The sequence below is a fragment of the Hyla sarda genome, chromosome 2 (genome assembly GCF_029499605.1).
Source record: "Hyla sarda isolate aHylSar1 chromosome 2, aHylSar1.hap1, whole genome shotgun sequence".
NCBI classification, from domain to species: Eukaryota; Metazoa; Chordata; class Amphibia; order Anura; family Hylidae; genus Hyla; species Hyla sarda.
This window is the reverse complement of record NC_079190.1, coordinates 37,934,915-37,962,384: the sequence shown is the minus strand read 5'-3', so window position 1 is coordinate 37,962,384 and position 27,470 is coordinate 37,934,915. Positions and strand designations below refer to the sequence as shown.

Below are 27,470 nucleotides of genomic sequence, written 5' to 3'. Positions count from 1 at the left end.
GCTCTGTGTAATTCTACAAGCGAATTAGGCCTGAAGCCTACCAATTTCAGCTGCATACTGAACCGTGAGTTTATACAACTCCATCCTAAAATCCTACATGACTACTGAACCTAAAACATACCCCTAAATTCAGTGGAACAGCGTAAAGCAAGGATTAAAAGCTTATTCCTACAAGATCCCAGCCAACCTGTGAGAAGCCTAAATTCTGATCCTCTTGTAAAGACTGTTGTAAAATCTGCAGTAAAGTTATTTCAAGTTCAATACAATTCCGGCTGTGGACAATCCTTTATTCCTCCCTATCGTTCCTGGGATGGGTGGCGTTAGGACATATATATATACATTGAAGAAACCTGCACCCTGGCGTCACGACAATTAAGGTTTAATCCTATATCCAGCAACACTACCCTGCAACACCCCTGTTCACCCCTCATCCCAAGTCACCATAATAGAATGCTATGCATTCCGTGCGGACTCCGCACAAAGAATGAACATGTTCATTCTTTGTGCGGACGCAGAAAATGGAATTTCCGTGTCGGCAACATCTGGCACAGAAATTCCGCCGTGTGCTGCAGCATAATCAATGTGCCGGATTCCAATGCGGAATCCGGTACGGAAATTCTACCATGTGAACGTGACCTTACAGTTCAATAGTGGGAAAAAGCTGGGTGACAAGATAATAGCAGCCATTAGGACTCTTTACCCATCTTTCCCAGAATCAGATATAATAATGAAACAACTTTAATATCATTTTTTAAGAGAAAAAGAAACAAGGACACGAATAATTTTTTCTTTTTATTATAGGGAGTATTTTCAGTTCAGTTCTGTAATTGAATAAATTGCGCTAATTAAGAACAAGTGGATTCTTTTCCGATTCTCCGTTAGCTGTAGGCTCCGCTCATGAGACACTTTATTATTATTTTTTTCTTGTCATGATTGGATCCAGGCGGTAGAGTTGGCGTTGCTTGTACAGCTCTCTATCCAGTAACCTTCATCTGCGGTCTGCTGTGTTCTCAGAAGGAAATCTGAAGGTTTCTCAAGTGTTTGCATTTCTTCATATTAAAAAGATGATGCGCCTCTATGCTGCTGCATTGATCTTCTGCCACATTGTTTTTCATAGAGGAGAAAGCACAATGAGCAGTGAATATTCCATCCCCTCCACAAAGGTAAGACAACCTGATGTCCTGTACGTCTGGGGTAAAAATAATTCGCTTTAAGCTCAGTATTGAACTCAGCATAAAGGGGTACTCTGGCTTCATGGAGGGTCCTTGATAAAGATGTACGAGTCATTTAAGTTTGTAAGATGGAGTAAGTCTCAGAGTGTCAGTATATGCTCACTCCTTACAACAGTGCGATTTGCTATAGTGCAGAAGGGATGGTGGTGCTAATCAGTGGAGGGCAAAAGGGGCAAATGCCCTTGGTTCTTCACCACCTATGGACCCCCACACCACTTACCTCAGACTCATAGCAAGACTTAACTCGGTGTTCCTCAACCAGGGTGGGGAACACTGAGTTAAATCAGACACCCAGCAATGTTATTTGCTACAGTACAGAAGGGCTGGTGGTGCTAATCAGTGGAGGGCAAAAGGGGCAAATGCCCTTGGTTCTTCACCACCTATGGACCCCCACACCACTTACCTCAGACTCATAGCAAGACTTAACTCGGTGTTCCCCAACCAGGGTGGGGAACACTGAGATCAGACACCCAGCAGTGTTATTTGCTACAGTACAGAAGGGCTGGTGGTGCTAATCGGGGGAGGGCAAAAGGGGCAAATGCCCTTGGGTCTTCACCACCTATGGACCCCCACACCACTCACCTCAGACTCATAGCAAGACTTAACTCAGTGTTCCCCAACCAGGTTGGAGTTAGATCAGACACCCAGCAGTGCTATTTGCTACAGTACAGAAGGGCTGGCGGTGCTAATCAGTGGAAGGCAAAAGGGGCAAATGCCCTTGGGTCTTCACCACCTATGGATCCCTCACCACTTTTCTCAGACTTACAGCAAGACCTAACTTAGTGTTCCCCTACCAGGGTGCATCCAACTGTGGCAAAACTACAACTCCCAGCATGCCCGGACAGCCTTTGGCTGTCCGGGCATGCTGGGAGTTGTAGTTTTGCAACAGCTGGAGGCGCCCTGGTTGGGAAACACTGATCTTACTATTCGTTCCTAATACTTGATTGCTTGGTTTGAAAATTCTCCACCGGAGCATTGCTAGGGGTACTCCGGTAGAAAACCTTTTTTTATTTTTTTTTTAAATCAACTGTTGCCAGAAAGTTAAATGACTTCTATTAAAAAAATCTTTACCCTTACAGTACTTTTTAGTAGCTGTATGCTGCAGAGGAAATTCTTTTCTTTTTTAATTTCTTTTTTTTTTTGACTTGTCCACAGCGCTCTCTGTTGACACCTCTGTCCGTGTCAGGAACTGTCCAGAGTAGCATAGGTTTGCTATGGGGATTTTCTCCTGCTCTGGACAGTTCCTGACACGGGCAACAGGTGTCAGCAGAGAGCACTGTGGACAAGACAAAAAATAAATAAAAAAATAAAAGAATTTCCTCTGTAGTATACAGCAGCTAAAAAGTACTGGAAGGATAAAGATTTTTTAATAGATGTAATTTACAAATTTGTTTAAGTTTCTGGCACCAGTTGATTTAAAAAAAAAAAAAATGTAAAAAAAAGTTCTCCTAGCTATGTTCACACATGGTATTTTGGTCAGTATGTTTTTTTTAACCAAAACCAGGAGTCTAAGGGAGAGATTTATCAAAACCTGTTCAGAGGAAAAGTTGCCCAGTTGCCCTTAGCAACCAATCAGATCACTTCTTTCATCTTTAAAAGGGCCTGTGCAAAATGAAAGAAGAGATCTGATTGGTTGCTATGGGCAACTGGGCAACTTTTCCTCTGCACAAGTTTTAATAAATCTCCCCCTAAAAGACAGAGAAAAAGGTGCAAATCTTTCCATTATAATTTTTCTCTGTGCCAGTTTCAGTTTTGGTTAAAAATACTGACCAAAATACTAAGTGTAAACATAGCCCTTGGTAGCGTATGGCAGTATTATTAAGTGCCCTTTATGGCTTTATTATCATTATTATTATCATTATTATTATCATTATCATTATTATTATCATTATCATTATTATGTTGACATTTCATAGTTATTTCTATCTCGATATTGTGGTTATGTATATGACTGTCTGGTCCTTTTTAGTGCTTGTTCACTTTAAGGCTGGGTTCACTCGTAGTATTTTGGCTAATTTTTTTTATAGCCATACCCACTAAAAGGTGCAAATCTTTCTATTATAGTTTTTCTCTGTGTTGTTTCCACTCTTGGTTTTAGTTTAAAATACTGACCAAAATACTACAAGTAAATGTAACCTTATGCCATGTTCACACATAGTATTTCGGTAAGGATTTTGCTCAGGACTTAACCCCTTAAGGACCAAGGACGTACCGGTACATCCTTGGTCCTGCTCTTCTGATATAACGCGGGGTTACACAGTAACCCCGCGTCATATCACGGCGGGCCCGGCGTCATAGTGAAGCCGGGACCCGCCTCTAATAGCGCGCATCGCCGATCGCGGCGCCGCGCGCTATTAACCCTTTAGCCGCGCGCTCAGAGCTGAGCCGCGCGGCTAAAAGTGAAAGTGAAAGTTCCCGACTAGCTCAGTCGGGCTGTTCGGGATAGCCGCGGCTAATCGCGGCATCCCGAACAGCTGACAGGACAGCGGGAGGGCCCCTTCCTGCCTCCTCGCTGTCCGATCGCCGAATGACTGCTCAGTGCCTGAGATCCAGGCATGAGCAGTCATGCGGCAGAATCGTTGATCACTGGTTTCTTATGAGAAACCAGTGATCAACATAGAAGATCAGTGTGTGCAGTGTTATAGGTCCCTATGGGGTACTCCGGTGAAAAACTTTTTTTTTTTTTTAAATCAACTGGTGCCAGAAAGTTAAACAGATTTGTTAATTACTTTTATTAAAAAATCTTAATCCTTTCAGTACATATTAGCTGCTGAATACTACAGAGGAAATGATTTTCTTATTGGAACACAAAGCTCTCTGCTGACATCACGAGCACAGTGCTCTCTGCTGACATCTCTGTCCATTTTAAGAACTGTCCAGAGTAGAAGAAAATCCCCATAGCAAACATATGCTGCTCCGGACAGTTCCTAAAATGGACAGAGATGTCAGCAGAGAGCACTGTGGTCATGATGTCAGCAGAGAGCACTGTGTTCCAAAAAGTAAAGAATTTCCTCTGTAATATTCAGCAGCTAATAAGTAATGGAAGGATTAAGATTTTTTTAATAGCAGTAATTTACAAATCTGTTTAGCTTTCTGGCACCAGTTGATTTAAAAAAAAAAAAAAAAAAAATAACGTTTTCCACCAGAGTACCCCTTTAACCAAAACCAGGAGTGACCTGACCTTAGTAATCGCCCCTGTCTGCCATAGAGGTGGTGCTGCGCTCCTCTAGCAGGCTGACAAATGCTGATTATTAGGCTAGGTTTGCACTGCGGAATCTGTGGGCAGAAAATTTCCGCCCGTAGATTCCGAGTGCGGCCAGCGCCGACTGAATCAGTCGATGCTAGGACTGCGCAGGCACTGTAGTCTCCAATAGACTGCAATGTGTTCCGCGAGTATTTCTGCCTGAAGAATGAGCAATGCCTTTCTTCAGGCAGAAATTTTCAAGCGCATTTTCCGTTCACAAATTCCGCTTCACAATTTCCGAAGTGTGAATTTGTGAGCGGAAACCCATTCACTACACTAGACATTTTAGTAAGTGGAATTTCTGCCTGCAATTTCAAAGCGGAATTGTAGGCGGAAATTCCGTAGTGTGAACCTAGTCTTATTGTACAGGGGGGGTCATGGTTTTGCTTGATGGCCAGGTACTTCGGATGCTGGGTAACTTTATTGCAGCAGGCAGAATGGCACCCACATAAAGAGGGCATTCTAGGCGGCTGCCTATTTTGTCTACAGGCAGAGCAGGGCCTGTGCACGAGAAATGTTATATTAGGCAAATTGCTATAAAGGTATAAAAGTGGTATGTAAATTGCTGTATTGCTTTCAGTAGTCTGTACACCAAATAAGTGTTTTTATATTATTAAATGTTAGTTCGCTGAGTATAGCCACAGAAGAGTCTATGATTGACTTATTGGCAGGGGATCCTTCTAACTGAAAGGAATTTTCTAAAATGAATGGGAAACGTGCGCGCCCCGACATTTGGTCTGGCCCACCATAGCAGTGGATCAATGGTTTCCAACTGGGGTTCTAGACCACAGGCAGCGTCATGCCTGCGGCCAATAGAGGTTGGAAATGTCTCTTTTTCCGGGACATGCACAATGAGTGACATCATCGTGTGTGTGTCCTGAAGGTAGAGACACTCCCGACCTCTAGTGGCTACAGAAGGAAGCTGGCTGAGGTCTAGAAGCAGGAGAAGGTGGCGGTGAGTGCATGGGAGCTGTGAGGGTGAGTATGTTCTACCTACAGAGGGCAAGCTACCATCGGGGGAAGGGGGAGGTCTTACCTACAGGTGGATCTTATATACAGGGGCAAACTACCTACAGAGGGCAAGCTACCATCGGGGGAAGGGGGAGGTCTTACCTACAGGTGGATCTTATATACAGGGGCAAACTACCTACAGAGGGCAAGCTACCATTGGGGGAAGGGGGAGGTCCTACCTACAGGTGGATCTTATATACAGGGGCAAACTACCTACAGAGGGCAAGCTACCATCGGGGGAAGGGGAGGTCTTACCTACAGGTGGATCTTATATATAGGGGCAAACTACCTACAGAGGGCAAGCTACCATTGGGGGAAGGGGGAGGTCCTACCTACAGGTGGATCTTATATACAGGGGCAAACTACCTACAGAGGGCAAGCTACCATCGGGGGAAGGGGGAGGTCCTACCTACAGGTGGATCTTATATACAGGGACAAACTACCTACAGAGGGCAAGCTACCATCGGGGGAAGGGGGAGGTCCTACCTACAGGTGGATCTTATATACAGGGGCAAACTACCTACAGAGGGCAAGCTACCATCGGGGGAAGGGGTGGTCTTACCTACAGGTGGATCTTACATACAAGGAGCAAACTGCCTACAGGGGTCCTGCATACAGGGGGGGGGGGGGGGGGTAACTACTTACAAGGGATAATTTTTACCTTGTGTATGGTCCAGAAATAAACATATAAATATCCAAATGGCCATTGGCAACAAAAAAGGTTTCCAACCCCTGTTTTAAAAGAAAACCCCCTTTAATCAATGTGCAGTGTATACGATGGAAGCTGGATCATATTATAAAACTTTAGTGTCCCGTTAGGGGAGGAAGTACATACAACTCTTTATACGATGACACTTTTATACTGGTGCCCTAAAACCATGGAAACCAAGGACATATGAAGTAGACAAGTAGCTGTGTGATGGCAGCCGCCCTGGACTGCTAACTGCCTGCTAAATCCATCAACTCCGGAGCTGGAACATTCTGATGCTTGAAGCAACAAGTTGGAATGAGGACATAATACTCGTCTATTAGGAGTCGTGTCTACGTCTGGTACATCGATGGATAAAAAAAGACAGATGGGATTCTGTAATGTCTACAGGGAATAATAAGTCACATTGTCACTATGATTCTCACTGTACGGTGACTTCAGGATTGTTATTATCCCCCCCCCAAAAAAGGGCTGCAGAAGTAGTGATATTTGTGGGCGTGGTTATGGAAATTGAAGGTGGAGTTATGCAAATATGGCAGTGTGCAATATTAACATCTCTATACAGGCTCACTGCAGACTGTAAGTGCTTTCACATCCAGTGACTTACATGGGGGTCTTCTCCGAGCCATTCACTTCTCTTGACTTCTGATGACTTTGATGACATTGCTCCTTCTTGCAGCCCATCCCCACCCTCTACAAAAGCACAAACCTCTGTCCTTCAACATTTCCACCCTACCCTGCATACTGCTGCCTCATTACTGTACTTACATTGCTTCCTAATGGCCCCAAAAACTATATTCCCAAAATAACTCAATCTAAGGACCTGGATAGAAATGACAGATGGCACATATCCACCAAATGCTGTACCCCATAAAACTCTTATCATGGTAAAACACATGAGAACATTTTTTTTTTAAATGCACAGTTAAAGAAGAAGTCTCACTGGCAAAATGTTTTAATATAATGCCCAATCTATCTGCATATAAAACAATAACCTGCCGCCAGCAATTTGCTGACCGGCTCCATGATGCGCTGACCACGGCCGGACCAGGAAGAAGATGGCGATGGAAGAGCGGAGCGAGATACTGGGACACCGAGGGAGCCGCGGCAGGTGAGTCCTGTTTATTGTTTTATTTACCAGGCATTGTACAAAAATTAACCAGGCATTGTACAAAAAATGTTCTTCTTTAAGTAGTTTTACAAATGTAAAATCATTTCTATGCTCAATGTTGGTCTCACCATTTATTGAGAGGAAGAAAACAAATAATGAACTTGTCAGCAAAGAAATAGGCAAACATTATCTTTGATGGGGAGAACATTATCTGTGATAGGGGAGAACATTATCTGTGATGGGGAGAATGTTATCTTTGATGGGGGAGAACATTATATTTGATGAGGAGAACATTATCTTTGATGGGGAGAACATTATCTGTGATAGGCGAGAACATTATCTTTGATGGGGGGAGAACATTATCTTTGATGGGGGAGAACATTATCTTTGATGAGGAGAACATTATCTTTGATAGGGAGAACATTACACAGTGGCAGTTTTCCCCCAAAAAATATCAGAAAAAAACCTGTGTGGAAACCTAGCCAATCTGTGGTGGGGGTGAACATTATGTGTGATGAGGGAGAGAACATTATCTGTGATGGGGGGAGAACATTATCAGTGATGGGGGAAAACATTATCACTAATGGCAGAGAGCATTATCTGTGGTGGGGGGAGAGAACATCTGTGATGGGGAGAACATTATCTGTTATGGGGAAGAGAACATTATCTGTAATGACGTAGAACATTATCTGTGATGGGGAGAAAACATTATCTGTGATGGCGGGAACATTATATGTGATGCAGGAGAACACTATCTGGGATGTGGAGAATGTTATCTGTGATGGGGAGAACATTATCTTTAATGGCGGAGAAAGTTATCTGTGATGGGAGAACATTATCTGTGACAGAGTAGAGAACATAATCTGTGATGGGAAAGAGAACATTATCTGTGATGGGGAAAACATTATGATGGGAGAGCACATTATCTGTGATGGCAGGAACATTATATGTGATGCAGGAGAACATTATCTGTGATGTGGAGAATGTTATCTGTGATGTGGAGAACATTACCTGAGATGGGGGCGAGAACATTATCTGTGATGGGGGAGATGACATTTTCTGTGATGGAGAAAACATTATCTGTGATGGGAGAGAACATTAAAAATCACAAAGATAAATGGCAATTAAAGGGGTTATCCACCATGAGGTGATTTTAGTACGTACCTGGCAAACAGTAATGGACTTGCTTAGGAAGGATCTGCGCTTGTCTTGGGGCTAAATGGCTATGTTGGGAGTTTACCATAACACTGTGGCTAGTGTTTTGTGAACTGGTATTTCCAGTTTTGAGTTTTCTTCTTTGCCTACAAATCCCATAATTCCATTTTCCTCCCTCCCACATATCAGCCACCCCACCCATTGAAACATAAATGAGCTGCATCCATTCAAAAGACCTGTGGTTTTCAATCAGGGTGCCTACAGCGGTTGCATTAGATGCAGATTGATCTCTCTCCCACCAAGCAGACAGGCTCCCTGTCATCAGCTGACTAGTGAGTCAGGTCTCGGCCGCATTGCAACCTGGGAAAAATCTGAGACAACAGTCATTTTGTATGCTGGTAAAAGAAATATTGGAGTAAAAATCACAGAAGAATTGTGAGAAAACCATCACACACAGGTACAGACACTATATTATGAACTACACTAACTTTACAGCCCCTGTAGCACAGTCAAATAAAATAAATTCCTGGAATACCCCTTTAAGGCCGATGTGAGAGAACAGAAACATCACCTACTGTAATACCAACAAGATGGAGCCCAGATGGAGCATTCTCAGTATTGAATTGTATTCCAGGATTTGCTTCTCTTCAGGTGAGACTTGAGAACTTGTAAAGATGATTTCATGAAGATCTAAATGTTATATAGTTTTAATACCATGTTATAAACAGATTATTTATCATTATAAAAGAACATATTCCATAGTCCATTTTTATTTTATTTTTTAAATTAAATTTTTTATTTCGAGCAAAAAATAAATAAATAAAAAAAATTAAACAAAAATAACAAAAAAAAGCTATGGGAAAAAACCTGGAAATGTTTTTTTTTCGCAATTTTTCAGTTTTTTTTCCCCCCAAGGCCTTCTTATCTCTAAATTCAATCCCCCCAAAAAAACAGACCACAAACTCCTCAGACCAGGGAAGTAAAAAAAACATCCAGTCCTCAGATCAGACACCTTAGTATTATCTGCACCTCACACCTCAGTGGTTGTTTGCTCCAGTTGACTCCTGCTACATACTAGGTTGGCCTCAGGACCCAGTGTGGTGGACAGTGCTTGGAGCAGGAAATGCCCATTGTTGACTTGATCCTGCGCTGTTGTCATCAACTGTATCTGTGTCCCGAGGATGCAGACACATTTGAAAGTGGCTCTTACTACTCGTCCAGTGATGACCCTGTTCGAGAGCAGGAGGTTAGCAGTTAGTGTCATGGCAGTCTAAGAAACTGCTAGCCAGCTAGAATCCTACACAGTGGCACAAGAGAGCAAGTCTTCCTTCTGAAGGAGAGATACTTTGCATATTTTTTTCCCAATGGAGAATTCAATGAGAAACCTTACCCCTTCTTATTCAACATATCACTATGCAGGCCTAAGCCACATGGTCACCATGTTCACTAGTCCACATAGATCGGACAAGATCGCTCATTCTCCAAAAGGCCCAATAACATTTTAAACATCTTAGCATTGCAATTTAAATTCCACCCATTCATGCATGTCTTAGTTGTTAGACACTGCGCTCTGGCTGGTCTTACCGACCGTGAGCGCACTTCCCTGTTAATGTCTGCCGCCGCCTGGGCTGGGATTCACATCGCAGGACGCACCTGCATGCAAGTTCCAGCCCGTTACTCACCTCTGCCTTCGGTCTCTGTTCCTCAGCTCCGGCACGCATGCCCCTGCCTCCTAGGGTGAGCGCATGCCTGAGCTTTGAAATTTAAAGGGCCAGTGCGCCCGTAATTAGTTACACCTAACACCAGGTGGAACTTATAACACCTGCACCTCTGTTATAAGTTCCACCTCCTCCCTATTGCCCTTGCCAGATCTTTGTTTGCCTTTGTGCCTTAGAAAAAGCAGTCTTTAGTTTTCCTTGCCGTGTACCAGACCTTGCATTGCGTGATCTGACTGTGTCCTTAGTCGCCTGCCTATTGACCTTCTGCTACCCTATTGACTACGCTCCTTTGCTGCCTACCCAGACCTCTTGCTAGTCTGACTACGTCCTGTCTTTTTCCTTCTGTGCCATGCTTCACCTCAGCCGCCTGTGGGGTCGAGTCGTGCCAGGGGTAGCGACCTGGGTGCCGCCTGCCACAACAAGTCCATCCCCCGGGCTCTGGGGAAAACCAGCGGCACCTTAGACCCCGCTTCCTGGCACGGCCCGCATCATCTGCCACACAGGACCAGCGGATCCACTACATCTTCTGTTCCAGACTACCGTGGTATTACGGTGCTACTACCTCCTGGGTTCCAGTTGTCTGCGGTGGGTCTTACAATGGTATATAATGGACGACTTGGTGTCATATCCTTACGGCTTAAAGGGGTACTCCAGTGAATTCTTTTTTTTAAATCAACTGGTGCCAGAACGTTAAACGGATTTGTAAATTACTTCGATTAAAAAATCTTAACCCTTCCAGTACTTATCAGATACTGTATGCTCCACAGGAAGTTATTTTCTTTTTAAATTTCCTTTCTGTCTGACCACAGTGCTTTCTGCTGATACCTCTGACTGTCTCAGGAACTGTCCAGAGTAGGAGCAAATCCCCATAGCAAACCTATCCTGCTCTTGACAGTTCCTGAGGCAGACAGAGGTGTCAGCAGAGAGCACTGTGGTCAGACAGAAAAGAAATTTAAAAAGAAAAGAACTTCCTCTGGATACTAGAAGGATTAAGATTTTTAAATAGAAGTCATTTACAAATCTGTTTAACTTTCTGGCACCAGTTGATTAAAAAAAAATGTTTTCAATGGAGAGCCCCTTTTTAGCGTACCTGTCAAATCCCACAAAAAGCAAAACACACACACACACACACACACAAAACAATGAATATGTTACTCAGTACTTAATCCTGATCATGTATATCAAGCACTCTATCACCTATATATGTTATAAAAATAAATCTTTTCATTAGCTCACAATGTTAGAAATCCTCTCAGGGGAAGGGGGCCTGTCCCTCCTTTTGGTGGTGGGAGGTGATTGGTGTGTGGTGGAAGGGGGTGTTACCCTCCCTTGTGGTGGTGGGAGGTGATTGGTGTGTGGTGGGAAGAGGGCATTTCCCTCCCTTTGGTGGTGGAAGGGGATTGGTGTTTGGTGGAAGGGGGCGTGTCCCTCCCTTGTGGTGGTGGGAGGTGATTGGTGTCTGGTGGGAAGGGGGCATTTCCCTCCCTTTGGTGGTGGGAGGGGATTGGTGTGTGGTGGAAGGGGTCGTGTCCCTCCCTTGTGGTGGTGGGAGGTGATTGGTGTGTGGTAGAGGAGTGTGTCCCTCCCTTGAGGTGGTAGGAGGTGATTGGTGGGTAGTAGAGGGGCGTGTCCCTCCCTTGTGTTGGTGGGAGGTGTTTTGTGTGTAGTAGAGTGACGTGTCCCTCTCTTGTGGTGGTGGGAAGTGATTGTTGTGTGGTAAAGGGGCGTGTCCCTCCCTTGTGGTGGTAGAAAGTGATTGGTGGGTAGTAGAGGGGCATGTCCCTCCCTTGTGGTGGTGGGAGGTGATTGGTGTTTAGTAGAGGTGCATGCCCCTCCCTTGTGGTGGTGGGAGGTGTTTGGTGTTTAGTAGAGGTGCGTGTCCCTCCCTTGTGGTGGTGAGAGGTGTTTGGTGTTTAGTAGAGGTGCGTGTCCCTCCCTTGTGGTGGTGGGAGGTGATTGGTGTTTAGTAGGGGTGCGTGTCCCTCCCTTGTGGTGGTGGGAGGTGATTGGTGTGTCTGCTCATGCACCCTTGTCCATCTGTCATCTCTTGTCCATGACTCATGGACAAGCCTGATGCTGCTGCAGGACTGGTTAGTGTCCCAGTAGATATGGGGACCCCTAGTGGTTAGATTTTCAGAAGCTGTTTTCTTTATTAAATATTCAAAAAATTGTAAATAACCATATTACAAAAGGTCTTTACTTTTCATCAGTAACACCATAAAAAGTTTTTCTGGATCTGACAGTGCCCATTTAAAAAAGATACATGTCCATCAAGTTCAACCAAGGAAGTTATAAAATAAATCAGTGTTTCTCAACCAGTGCGCCTCCAGCTGTTGCAAAACTACAACTCCTAGCATGCCCAGACAGCCGAAGGCTGTCTGGGCATGCTGGGAGTTGTAGTTTTGCAACAGCTGGAGGCGCACTGGTTGGGAAACACTGAAATAGATGAAGGGAAGAGGTATTGGTGGATGAAGAGGAGAGGATGTGGGCAACCACAGACAAGAACTCTCTGTAGGTCTCATCCTGGTATCATATCCCAGCATTATAGATCACACATTATCCGGTTCAGTGATGCGCAGCGCTGGTTGTAGAGCAGTGACAACCGTTTTTAATGTCTTTCTGCGGTTTCAGGGCATTTTTAGATGTGCTTGTTTTATGTTGTGGGAGAACATGTTGGAAGTAGCCTTGCGTGACCTACCTTCTGACAGCTGCTCCCAGCCCTGGGTTGTGTTTCATGTTGTGAAGATTTTACATTTTGCTGCCAATTGAGTTCAGGTTTTTTTTTTTTTTTTCTTTCACTTTTTCAATGTCCCAAAACGTGGGAGATGGTGTTTTCTGGCTTTATTTTCTGTTTAGTTTGCACAAACTTCTGTATATGAACAATGTATGGCTCTGTATGCTTAACCCTTAGAGGACCCCATCACTTTTGGCTTTATAAACCCAAATCATTTTTTTATTTTTTTTCAAATCTACAAAGTCTGATTGTTGTAAGTTTTTCTTTTTATGTTGACGTATCTGTATGAGGTCTTGTTTTCTCTGGGATGAGTTATATCAAATTTTGGGCTAAATATCTCTTTCATGCTCTTTGCTTATCAATATGAGAAATTGACTTTTGCAATTAAGGAAACACAAAATTTGTTTTTGATGTGATTTTTTTTTTTATAAACAAATTGGTGGTCACTTTAAAAACTCTTCACGTCAAAAATGTTGGGTTTCGCGCTAAAATTTTGGAGCACAAAAGTCTCCATCAGATATTAAAATTGTTTTACATGAGAATGATCCAAGGTTTACACTATTCACGCCAGTTTTGCAAAAGTGGGTGTGGTTATGTAAATTTTTATGTTTTTCATGATATTTTCAAAGGGTTGAAAGTCCATTTTAAATCAAAAATTTCCCACCAGCTCTTTGCTAGTTAGAAATCACAGAAATGTTTGTAGTTTTCTTTTCTTTTTTTTTTTTTTTTTATTGTGGGGGGGGGGGGGGGGGGGAGTGCTGGTGGTGGTGGGTGTTATTTAATCAATTAATTGAATATTATTCAATTGAAAAATTAATAATTATTATTGGGAAAAAAATGTTTTATGTTTTTTCCTTTTTCATGGTTACTGCACTTGCATCCACATTTAACCCCTAGACATGTTTTATTTATACAGTTATCGCTTGTATGAACATTAGTAATCATGGAATATAATGTGAGATACTTCTGCCGGAATATTTGGTGATTGAAAATTTGGCGCCAAACTCTGGGCAATTTTAGCGCAAAGATGGCAGCAAAAAAAAATTTTTTTGGCGCTCAAATCTCCAAATTGTGACGTGAAACAAAGCAAAAGTGGCACTAAAATAAGCTCTCACATATTTTCATATCTTTAAAGCAGCACAAGAGACCTTTAAAAATGTGAGGAGAAAAAAAGGGGTGATTGATATCGCTGTAACAGAAATTATAGTAGTTTTTGAATATCTCCCCTGGTGAGTTAAAAAAAACTGCAGAAACTGCAGAAAAGCGTTGTTTATGAGGAACCTGACTCAATAGCAGTGGTTAGCGGGCGTTCATTCCTGGCAGTGGCATCTAAACTGCTCTTTCTCTTGCCAGCATTTTAATCTCGATTGCTGTTTGATGTCTCTGTAAATTCCAAAACATCTCCAACACATTTCAGATAATACCTGTTATCCTTCATCAGAGATGGGTTTCATACCGCACCCTGAAGTCTCATACAGGTTCAGCAGAGAAGTTCTCTTTTTGCTGATGGGGTCACAAGTCTCCATGACTAATCCATGACTAAGGGTGTCAAGGCATCAGAAACCCGTCGGTGTTTACGCTGTCTTGTTATTGTGTTTACAAATGTAATGTCTGTAAACATATATGAATAAAATGTTTGCACACACACACACACACACACATATATATATATATATATATATATATATATATATAAATATATAGCGGAATATGCAAATCAGCTCATTACATCACCTTTTCAGGCGATGTTCCCTGGTATCAGCTTAGCTCCAGTTACGGAATATAAAAAGCTAATCGGGATTAATGCCAAGCCAGAACTCTCCCGTTTAGCTATATATATATATATATATATATATATATATATATACATATATATATATATATATATATATATATATACATATATATACATATATATATATATATTATTTTTTCTTTCTTTTGTTTATGAATTCACTATTATCTGTTGTGCCAGGGGTTAATTGATCCATCACAGGTGTGCTCCACCTCTTCCGGATCATTTGCTCCGTGTATAAGGTGAAACATCCTTGATTTTGAGTGTATGACTAAGGGCGGTCCACGCCTGAAACGCGTCAACATGTTTTCCTGACCTGTGTTTCCGATTTTATACAATAAATGGGATTTTTCTGCATACTCCACGCTGGCAATTCCTTCTCTTCATACTACACACATGCCGCGCTGTGGATAGGATGCTGACCTGGTGAGCTTATTCACATATCTCTCAAATGTAATGTCTGTTACATAGTAACATAGTTCATAAGGTTGAAAAAAAAGCAGAGTCCATCAACCCTCATACTAGAGGTAAAAATTCCTTCCCGACTCCAAATATGGCATCAGAATAAATCCCTGGATGAACCTTCTATCACTATAGATCTAGTATCCATAACAAAGTTAAATAAAAGAAGACTTTTTTTTCCGTGTATTTGGTGGATCCAAGTCTCTATACCTCACAATGGAAGCAGGTAAAATATCTGGGCCACCATATTGTCACTATTTATCCTGTTTGATGACACTGCCACATGAGGTACATACAGAGCCGGGTGGATCTTGGTCTTCTGTTATCTATATGGCAGTCGTTTCTTGAGTACTTGGTAAAGTGTTTATGCAGTTTGAACCTTCCTGCTGAGAAAGAGAGAGTTGAGTATTTTCTTTTTTTTTTACCTTGTGTTTTGTGCTGTTTATAAATATTTCTTTCTGTTTATTCATTTGTTTATGGATTTAGGGGTTCCATTGCATTAACAAGAGACAACGAAAAGGGATTAAAGTCATCTAGCGCCAGTGTTTGTATAATGCTCTACATCTAAGCAGTGATTCCCAACCAGAGTTCCTCCAGCTCTTGCAAAACTACAACTCCCAGCATGCCCGGACAGCCGTTGGCTGTCCGGGCATGCTGGAAGCTGTAGTTTTGCAACAGCCGGAGGCACCCTGGTTTCTGGGAATTAACATCGGTAGAAAACATTTTTTTTTTTTTTACTATCAACTGGCTCCAGAAAGTTAAAAACAGATTTGTAAACTACTTCTATTAAAAAAAATCTTAATCCTTCCAGTACTTATCAGCTGCTGTATGCTACAGAGGAAGTTTAGTTGGTCTTTTCAGTCTGACCACAGTGCTTTCTGCTGACACCTCTGTCCATATCAGGAACTGTCCAGAGCAGGAACAAATCCCCATAGAAAACCTCTCCTGCTCCGGACAGTTCCTGACACAAACAGAGGTGGCAGCAGAGAGCACTGTGGTCAGACAGGAAAGAACTACACAACGTCCTCTGGAGCATACAGCCGCTGATAAGTACTGGAAGGCTTCAGATTTTTTATTTGAAGTAATTTACAAATCTGAGGAGTAGTAGAGAATATCCAGCTGACTGTAAATTCGCCCTTCGCTCGGACAGTGCTGTGACAGGCGCACAATGCAATATAGAAAACAAAGAAAGGAGTTGTCCAGTGAGGAATAGTACCAAAATCTTCTTTATTGTATAAAAGCCAGCAAACAGGAAAAAGTTACGCGTTTCAGGTTTCCATCTGTACCCTTAGTCGTACACCCTTAGTCGTACGACTAAGGGTGCAGAGTGACACCCGAAACGCGTTACTTTTTCCTGTTTGCTAGCTTTTATACAATAAAGAAGATTTTGGCACTATTCCTCGCTGGACAACCCCTTTCTTTGTTTGCTAATTTACAAATCTGAGAAAAAAAGGAACCATCACCTCAAGACTAATACCAGAAAAACTGATACATGATGAATTTATACAGAATATATGCATATATTCTGTATAAATTCATCATGTATCAGTTTTTCTGGTATTAGTCTTGAGGTGATGGTTCCTTTTTTTCTCTTCTTTTACAATTTATACTGTACTTTTTTTGGTGTAAGTACTATACCACATATATACCTCGACTAATTTTTTGTGAGCTGCACAATTCTTTTTTTCTTATTTTTTCTTCTTATTTTTTTCTTTTTTTTCTCTGTTTTTGTTTTCCTTTTTTTTTTTTTTTAATTAATTTACAAATCTGTTTAACTTTCTGGAGCCAGTTGATATGAAAAAAAAATTGTTTTCCACCAGAGTACCCCTTTAATCCTGTGTATTTTTGTATATAGAGCCTCTTGTCTAAATCCTATTTTAACATTGCAGGGTAATGTCAGGTCGGTATCGCCCAGCATGGGGGAGACTCTCAAAAATGTAACCTCAACAATAAAAAAGAAGAGCAAATCCGCAACAAGCGCTGCGACGAGTCACGACAAATGTTTTCAGACATGCAGAGAAATGTCTTTACTAGTACGGGAGCAGAAATTCAGCTTGTGCAGTAAGTACATGTATCACTTGATATGTCTGAAGGATATACAAAGGGCCGACCGTTCTTATATCAGGAGGAATATACGGTATTCTGCCTTATGTTGCTACTTCAGGAAACTATTTGCCTATCAATCAAATGACTTGATGACAGAACAGAATACAAGGGCCGATTATTGTTCAGCTTCCATTTCTCCTCTTCAGTTATTCCATCACGTCTGCCCATTACATAATATCCAAACAATTTGGACTCCAAGTCTGACTTGGCACCCTCTTTTGTCATTCATCCTGATTGTCTGCCTGGACCAATAATTCTCTGCTCTGTTTATGTTTTTGGATCCTCCCTGTATTTTATTATATCGGTCTCCTCTTTGTGCTTTATTATGGTCGACTTATGGTTCTCCTGATACCTACTTAGTGAATTCTGCCTTTTAACCATGGTCATGATGACTTTTGCTGTCATAGTGACCTTTGCTTTTTGCTTAAATGGGCACTGTCAGATCCAAAAACTTTTTATATGTTCTTACTGATGTAAATGACAGACCACTTGTAATATGATTGTTTAAATGATTGTGAATATTTAAGAAAGAAAACGGCTCCTGAAAATCCCACCACTAGGGGACCCTAGGGGGGACTAGGGGGACATTAACCAGTCCTGAAGCAGCATCAGCTTGTCCATGAGTCATGGACAAAAGATGATTCATGGACAAGGTTGGCTGAGCAGACACACCAATCACCTCCCATCACCACAAGAGGGACAGGCCCCCTTCCATTACACACCAATCACCTTCCACCACCACAAGGGAGGGACACGCCCCTTCCCCTGAGAGAATTTCTAACACTGTGAGCTAATAAAAAGAGGTATTTTTATAATAAATATAGGTAATAGAGACATAAAAATGTGATGTATATGGACATGATTAGGTACTGAGTAACATTAGCTCTTTTTTTGTGTGGGATCTGACAGCTACACTTTAAAGGGGGAACTCCGGTGGAAAACAATTGTTTTCAAATCAACTGGTACCAGAAAGTTAAACAGATGTGTAAATTACTTTTATTTAAAAAAATCTTAATCCTTCCAGTACTTATCAACTGCTGTATGCTCCAGAAGATGTTAAGTTGTTATTTTCTGTCTGAACACAGTCCTCTCTGTTGACACCTCTGTCCATGTCAGGATCTGTCCAGAGCAGGAGAGGTTTGCTATGGAGATTTGCTTCTAATCTGGACAGGTCCTGACATGGACAGAGGTTTCAGCAGAGAGCTTTGTGGTCAGACTGAAAAGAACTTCACAACTTCCTCTGGAGCATACAGCAGCTGATAAGTACTGGAAGGATTAACATTTTTTTAAAGAAGTAATTTGCAAATCTGTTTAACTTTCTCAAGCCAGTTGATATGAAAACAATTGTTTTCTACCGGAGTACCACTTTAAGTAGTCATATACTTTATTCACAGAATAGGACTGGCTCACTATTGGACAGGGGTACCAGACCCGGACCACAAGGCTGTAAAAAAAGAAGGGCTGGTGGAGCATTTGCTCTGGGTGCTAAATACAGTGGGAGCATACACGTATGTTTACCTTGGTCAGACTATGTAGATGCTGAACTAGGGCAGCAAACTAATGGAAAGCCTAGCTATTCTATCAGGCCCTGATGTAAAAATGGCCCCAGGCCACAGTTGGACCCATAAGGTCCAGTAGAGTTTATAATGCAATTATTATAAGGTTTGCACCGGTTCTATATAGCTGCATGGTGGGCACCCGGTTATATCTTCTGCTGTGGACTCAAGGAAATCCAGCCTGACCCTGCATATACTATTCCCTTTCATGATACCATATATTTAGGGCAGTTATGTGCTGTCTTTCTTGCAATATGCTCCCGTAACTACGTATATGTTTTATACTTAAGAATACTCGTGTAAATCACAGCTATAATGTTAGCAAAACCCATGTAATTGACTATTATTCCACTTCAGAGAATCTGCAAAACTCTCTTATTTCTTATGCAAGAAGCACAAAGAAGATGTTGAAGAACATGATGGAGGAACACCAAAAATCTCTGGATTTTCTCTCAAATCAGGTGCAAAATACTTCTGTCTCATAACTTCTGTATTGCAGTTTCTATATTTGTAAAGTGTCTTATTCAATGGATGTCCCCACCCCACCCTTTCCTTCTCCAAACAAGTGAACTTTTGCTTATGTTGGGGGTCACAAACACTACATACTACAGCCATAGTTCTGAAAACGCTCAATTTATTACAACATTAAAGGGGTATTCCGGTTTTGTACATCTTATACCCTATCCAAAGGATAAGATGAATGATCGTAGGGGTCCCGCTGCTGCGACCCTGCGATCTCGGTACTGCCCCTGGCATTCTGTGCCGGGCACTGCCTTCAAAACCTGATGTCCCCTCCATTTATGTCTATGGGAGGGGGTGTGACAGCCATCAAGCCAACTCCCATAGACATGAATGGAGGGGCGTGGCATGAAGTCACTAGGGGGTGTGGTCGTGACATCACATTCCCGCCTCGGAGGCAGCGCCCGGCACAGAATGCCGGGGGCTGCACCGAAATCGCAGGGGTTCCCAGCGGCGGGACCCCTGCAATCATACATCTTATCCCCTATCCTTTGGATAGGGCATAAGATGTATAAAACCGGAATACCTGTTGTAATAAATTGCCTGAGAGTTTTCAGAACTATGGCATGAATTTTAATAGGTATCATGCAATGCTTAATTATCCCTATGGTGGCACAGAATGGAAATTAAACACTTGTTACTAGATAACCCTGTAGGTGATCACTGAGGGTCCAACTTATATAACCAATTTTTTTTTTGGTTGGCCATTTTAACAAACGGATATGAATATCTGATATTCTATGTGAATAATTGTCACGATTCGGCTGGCTGGAGGTGGATCCTCTGTGCCAGAGAGGGATTGGCGTGGACCGTGTTGGTGGACCGGTTCTAAGTTGCTACTGGTATTCACCAGAGCCCGCTGCAAAGCGGGATGGTCTTGCAGCGGCGGTAGCAACCAGGTCGTATCCACCGGCAATGGCTCAACCTCTCTGACTGCTGAGATAAGCGCGGTACAAGGGAGTAGACAAGAGCAAGGTCGGACGTAGCAGAAGGTCAGGGCAGGCAGCAAGGATTGTAGTAAGGGGCAACGGCAGGAGGTCTGGAACACAGGCTAGGAACACACAAGGAAACGCTTTCACTGGCACAATGGCAACAAGATCCGGCGAGGGAGTGCAGGGGAAGTGAGGTATAAGTAGGGAGTGCACAGGTGAAGATACTGATTAGGCCTGCTGCGCCAATCAGTGGTGCAGTGGCCCTTTAAATCGCAGAGACCCGGCGCGCGCGTGCCCTAAGGAGCAGGGCCGCGCGCGCCGGGACAACACAGATGGGGAACGGGTCAGGTATGGGAGCCGAGATGCGCATGGCGAGCAGGCGCATCCCGCATCGCGAATCGCATCCCGGCTGGGAGCAATATCGCAGCGCACCCGGTCAGCAGGTCTGACCGGGGCGCTGTGAATAAGAGAACGCTGCGAGCGCTCCGGGGAGGCGTAACAATAATACTAATTATTTCTTTATTTATATGACACCAACATATTCCACAGTGTTGTACAGAGCTTGTCTACACTTAAATCAGTCCCTGTCTCCATTGGGGCTCACAAACCAAATTCACCTATCAGTATGTTCTGGAGTCTGAGAGGAAACTAACACAAAACAGGGAGAACATATGAGCTCCATGCAGATGTTGTCGTTGGTTATATTTTGACATACAGTAAATGTCACATAGGGCAGGGTATAGTGCGGACCCCAATACCTGCCTTGCGTATCTGCCCTATATAGCGGATCCACAACTGAGTGCTGGTCCCTGGATTCGAGTTCAGGAGCAACACAAGTCAAAATAATAAACAGAACTGTATGGAGGTCAGGGAAACAGGTCAGGATACCAAGGGTTACAACACACTGACAAACAGGGAACCATTATCATATAAAATGGCAGGCATGCAAAGTAGTAAGAAAACAAGTATCAGGATGATATAGCAGCTGAAATTTAGAGTGGCAGAGTACCAAACACAAACAGGCTGCAATCTTCATTTTTAGATTCCTCTAATATTCAGTTTACAACCAGCTCCTAGTTTCAAACATTTCTCATGTTGACATGTGCTGTATTTGCGTTTAGGCATCTGTGGGCCTGTGCCTAGGGCAGTAATGTTGAAGAGGGCAGCACTTTTAAATACTTTTGCTGTAGCTGCTGTGGCCTGGATAAAAATTATACATTTCCCTATGGGTCGGAACTATTGCAAATTAAACTGATTTTTTTAATCCAAACAATGCTTTATTAAGAAAAACATAGATAAACAAGCCACGGTTATGAAGGCAACAATAGCAGTATAAAAGCGTGGAGCTTAAGTCATCACCATCGCTCCTACAACAATTTATCATCGAAATAGGGATGCCGCGGCTAGTTAGATGATTCTGAACAGCAAGTCACAACATTGCATCAATAATAAGAAAACCAGGTAATAACTGTAGGAATGAACAGGTAAGTATAAAAATGGGGGAAGGGGGATAGCTGTGGCCGGTGTGAGGAGGATACTTCAAGTCCGCAGTAGGAGCACTTACTTGAGGTTGGAGTCGCGGTCGCTGCCAGGGTCCCCAATCTCGGAGTGTCCTCATAGTCCTGCGACACGACAGACAATTCCAGGGGAGAGGCCTCTCTAAGTAAGAAGGGGGGGGGGGGTGGAATCTGTTTCTCTAGGCCTCTCTATAGAGCCGATAATTAAGGAAGTGCAGCCATGGGCCCCATATCGATGTGTATCTAGCGGAGCGGTCACTCGAGTCGGCCAAGAGTTCCTCCATGCGGCTCACAAACAGAATTAAACTGATTTTTTATTTATTTTTGTGTGATTGTTTTCATATGGTGAATCTGCAACAAAACCTACTTATAACATGTTTTTTGCAGTTTTTTTTCTGACATCTGCATGAAAAATTCCAACACATATGAAATCACTTCAATGAGGTGTATTCAGTCCATGTGCCTAGGGCATCACAAGCTGTACATATGGCCCTGGACATCTCCCTCCCAGAAATACATGTTGGAAAGAATGATGCTGCTGATATATAAATATCCTGGATTAATTTATCTTTCTGCAGCTCATGATGGATCTCTTCTTACCCATTTCTACAGACACTGATGATGAGAAGTATGTGAACCTCCCATGCAGAGTTTTCCATAGGCATTCTCCTCTCACTCTACCCTAGTACACAACCTGTGTGATTCCCCCTCCAGACTGCTGTGTTCTTTCCTCCCATCTAAACGCTTAATACACTACAGCCGGTGAGATCTGCCCTCCCTGAGGGAGTCTTTAACATTGACAGAAGGAAGAGGAGGGCAGAGCCAGGAACAGCGTGCGGTCTGATGTCTGATAGATTAGCAGGACAACCGGCTATGTACAGGAATTGCACAGTTCTACAGCAGCAGCATTTTTAATCAAGACTATTAAGTTACTTCATTTTGCATTTAGGAATCAAATAAACAATAAAAAAAGAACAAAGTGTCAGGTCTCATAGGCGTGTTCAGTTTCCTAAAATCTGCTTCCTTTTCTAGCGATATGTACTGCCAATTGCCAAATCACAAATCTTGACATATAACATAAACCATTGTGCAATGTACTTTTCCTTTTATTATCTTTAGGTGAGTGAACTAACCAATAAGGTTCTTCTTTTGAATGCAGAAGTCTTGAAAAAAAACACAGATTCTTTTCTTCATAGACCCTTTCAGACACATGGTAAGAATATTGGTTTTATAGAAAGCTAGAGCATAAGTATAAGGGATGTCAACATGATGGTAACATAATACTGGGGGCATTGTATTTCCATTGTTAAGATGACTCAAATATTTGTAAGGTGCTTCACATTAGATTACCACTACTCTGTAGTAGACCAATGTGTATATCTACACTGCTCAAAAAAATAAAGGGAACACTTATACAACACAACGTAACTCCAAGTCAATGACACGTCTGTGAAATCACACTGTCCACTCAGGAAGCAACACTGATTGACAATCAATTTCACATGCTGCTGTGCAAATGGAACAGACAACAGGTGGAAATTATAGGCAATAAGCAAGACACCCCCAATAAAGGAGTGGTTCTGCAGGTGGTGACCACAGACCACTTCTTAGTTCCTATGCTTCCTTGCTGATGATTTGGTAACTTTTTAATGCTGGCGGTGCTTTCACTCTAGTGGTAGCATGAGACGGAGTCTACAACCCACACAAGTGGCTCAGGTAGTACAGCTCATCCAGGATGGCACATCAATGCGAGCGGTGGCAAGAAGGTTTGCTGTGTCCAGAGCATGGTGGCGCTACCAGGAGACAGGCCAGTACATCAGGAGACGTGGAGGAGGCCATAGGAGGGCACAAACCCAGCAGCAGGACTGCTACCTCCGCATTTGTGCAAGGAGGAGCAGGAGGAGCACTGCCAGAGCACTGCAAAATGACCTCCAGCACAAATGAGCATGTGTCCACTCAAATGATCAGAAACAGACTCCTTGAGGGTGGTATGAGGGCCCAACATCCACAGGTGGGTGCTGCGCTTACAGCCCAACACCGTGCAGGATGTTTGGCATTTGCCAGAGAACACCAAGATTGGCAAATTTGCCACTGGTGCCCTGTGCTCTTCACAGATGTAAGCGGGTTCACACTGAGCACATGTGACAGACGTGACAGTCTGGAGACGCCGTGGAGAACGTTTTGCTGCCTGCAACATCCTCCAGCATGACCAGTTTGGCGGTGGGTCAGTAATGGTGTGGGGTGGCATTTCTTTGGGGGGCCACAAAGCTCTCCATGTGCTTGCCAGTGGTAGCCTGACTGCCATTCAGTACCGAGATGAGATCCTCAGACCCCTTGTGAGACCATATGCTGGTGCGGTTGGCCATGGGTTCCTCCTACAGCAAGACAATGCTAGACCTCATATGTCTGGAGTGTGTCAGCAGTTCCTGCAAGAGGAAGTCATTGATGCTATGGACTGGCCGCCCGTTCCCCAGACCTGAATCCGATTGAGCACATCTGGAACATCATGTCTTGCTCCATCCACCAACGCCACGTTGCACCACAGACTGTCCAGGAGTTGGCTTTAGTCCTGGTCTGGGAGGACATCCCTCAGGAGACCATCCGCCACCTCATCAGGAGCATGCCCAGGCATTGTAGGGAGGTCATACGGGCACATGGAGGCCACACACACGACTGAGCCTCATTTTGACTTGTTTTAAGGACATTACATAAAGTTGAATCAGCCTGTAGTGTGGTTTTCCACTTTGATTTTGAGTGTGACTCCATATCCAGACCTCCATGGGTTGATAAATTAGATTTCCATTAAAATTTTTGTTTGATTTTGTTGTCAGCACATTCAACTTTGTAAAAACGAAAGTATTTCATACGATTAGTTCATTCATTTAGATCTAGGATGTGTTATCTTAGTGTTCCCTTTATTTTTTTGAGCTGTGTATTATTTGTATCAAACTCTGGTTATATGAGTTCATGGCAGAGGTCAGGGTGATGTACCATATGCGTTGTAAGTCTGGTGATACTCAGCATACTTCAATGAACAATGCTTGCAACACAATACTGATTAAAATGGTTAAAGGAGTAGTCCAGTTTAGTGAAATGTATCCCCTATCCATAGAAAAGGGGAAAAGTGTAGGATCTCAGGGGCTCCAACTGCTGTGACCCCTATGATCTCCTGGTGCTCGGCTCTCCACATACCTGGAGCTGTGTTGACCAATAATACTAAACTGGATTACCTCTTAAATGGAAGACCCAAACGTATGTGAACAGAGCCTTAGAAATGTAAATCAAGCCTAAACACTAAATCATCAAGTCCTATGATAGTATTTGGTATTTTGTATTTTAAGCAGAGGCTTATATGAAAGAATTATAGTACAAACAAAATTATCTAAAATTGTATTTTAGGGTTTATCCCATAAGCATTGGATTCACTGTTTTTTAATTATATGTAGGGGTGTTTTTTATGTTTCCCTTCATAGAGCCTATGATGTACTACCTAGGCTCCATTCTATATACCCTACAGTTCCCGACACTTGCTTATGGAGATGACTCGAAGTGGGAGATCACAGACATACCGTATCTAATGGACTTGTCCAATAGTCTGTACATAATGGTTCATTTTTGAAGTCCTAGGATGAACTTCTCCCTGAAACCCTCTGTTTAGATCACTGTTTCCCAAGAGCGGTCCTCCAATGCCCCCAACAGGTCATGTTTTCAGGATTTCCTTCGTCTTTCACAGGTGATATAATTGTGGTGATGCCTGAGGCACTGACCATAATAATATCACCCGTGAAAGGCTAAGGAAATCCTGAAAACATGACCTGTTGGGGGAATTGAGGACCACGATTTGGAAACAGTGATCTAAGAGAAAAACTGAGGGTTGTTCAGACCCCAACCAATTGTTGGAATGATGCAGAGAAAAGCACATTTGACTGAGACAATCCCATAGACTTACATTGTAAGTTTGTCTCACTTAGTGCGTTGTTCTTCCAACTAGTTCTAGGAATCGGTTGCAGTCGGAACACTCAGACCCCAACTGATCAAAAGTTTTGATAAAAAGGAATATTTACTATCTGGTTTTAATCTGTAAAATGTTGTTAAAAAATAAAAATAATGTAATACATTCAATTAAAAAGAGCTGTCTTAGGAAGTCAATATTTATTAGTGCATATGGATGGCATAAAAAGTAGAGGGCCCCTGCACATGGATGAGATAAAAGTAGAGGGCCCCTGCACATGGATGAGATAAAAGTAGAGGGCCCCTGCACATGGATGAGATAAAAGTAGAGGGCCCCTGCACATGGATGAGATAAAAGTAGAGGGCCCCTGCACATGGATGAGTTAAAAGTAGAGGGCCCCTGCACATGGATGAGATAAAAGTAGAGGGCCCCTGCACATGGATGAGATAAAAGTAGAGGGCCCCTGCACATGGATGAGATAAAAGTAGAGGGTCTCTCCATGTGGATGAGATAGAAGAAGAGGGTCCCTGCATGTGGATGAGATAGAAGTAGAGGGCCCCTGCACATGGATGAGATAAAAGTAGAGGGTCTCTCCATGTGGATGAGATAGAAGAAGAGGGTCCCTGCATGTGGATGAGATAGAAGTAGAGGGCCCCTGCATATGGATGATAATGTGAATGTACTGTAATACTTTAGAGGGTGGCAGAGTGGTTTAAAGGGTACCTCTCATCAAAAAAAACTTTTGATATGTTTTAGATTAATGAATGTTGAATAACTTTCCAATAGCATGTTAATGAAAAATATGCTTCTTTCTATTGTATTTTTCCCGATCAGTCCTGTCAGCAAGCATTTCTGACTCATGCTGGAGTCCTAAACACTCAGAGCTGCCAGCCTGCTTTGTTCACAGCCAAACAGGCTGTGAACAAAGCAGGTTGGCAGCTCTGAGTGTTCTCCTTTGTGAGCAAAGCAGACTGGCAGCTCGTAGTGTTTAGGACTCCAGCATGAGTCTGAAATGCTTGCTGCTAGGACTGGTAGGGAGACCCCTAGTGGTCATTTCTTCAAAGTGGAAAATTAAATAGAAAGAAGCATATTTTTTAATAACATGCAATTGTAAAGTTATTCTGCATACATTAATCTAAAATATATCAAAAGTTTATTTGATGAGAGGTACCCTTTAAAACTTTATACTTAGTTTTGACCGTTTTTTGATGAGGATTTTTAGAAATTCTGTACTATCTTAGAATTTAGTACAAAATGGTCTACTAAAAAGTACTGGTTACAGACATAATATACTGTAGAAGGAGACATCCTGTTGATCTTCATGTTGCTCCCAGAGAGGTCAGTTCTTCTGTTTGATGATCCCACCTTTAGGATGGCCAGCTAGTGTTCTCTTTAAATGACACAGTAGACTTACAGGGAAGACCTAAATTCTAAACATTCAAAGCAGTATTCAATAAATTGTCATTATTTAATAAATTATGATCATTGTTTGGACATTGTGTGACTTGATGGATTTAAAGGGGCACTCCCGTGGAAACCTTTTTTTTTTTTATCAACTGGTGCCAGAAAGTTAAAAAGATTTGTAAATTACTTCAATTAAAAAATCTTAATCCTTCCAGTACTTTTTAGGGGCTGTATACTACAGAGGAAATGTTTTACTTTTTTGGATTTCTCTTATGTCACGACCACAGTGCTCTCTGCTGACCTCTGCTGTCCA

The 27,470-nt window shown here is 42.6% G+C and overlaps 1 protein-coding gene across 2 annotated transcripts in view; it reads left to right on the top strand.

The window, feature by feature from the left end:
* Nucleotides 1-879: 879 nt before the first annotated feature.
* The window catches only part of ANGPTL5 (angiopoietin like 5), a 43,842-nt gene continuing 17,251 nt past the window's right edge, over nt 880-27,470 (top strand). The window contains exons 1-4 of one of the 2 annotated variants that reach the window (XM_056560326.1): nt 880-1,163; nt 17,061-17,232; nt 19,191-19,294; nt 22,921-23,014. In XM_056560326.1, coding sequence (XP_056416301.1) covers nt 1,065-1,163; nt 17,061-17,232; nt 19,191-19,294; nt 22,921-23,014 — 469 coding nt within the window. In that variant the 5' untranslated portion in view covers nt 880-1,064. Of the gene's footprint in view, nt 1,164-2,838; nt 2,940-17,060; nt 17,233-19,190; nt 19,295-22,920; nt 23,015-27,470 lie in introns of those variants that run through there. The other variant, XM_056560328.1, reaches the window with a different exon arrangement.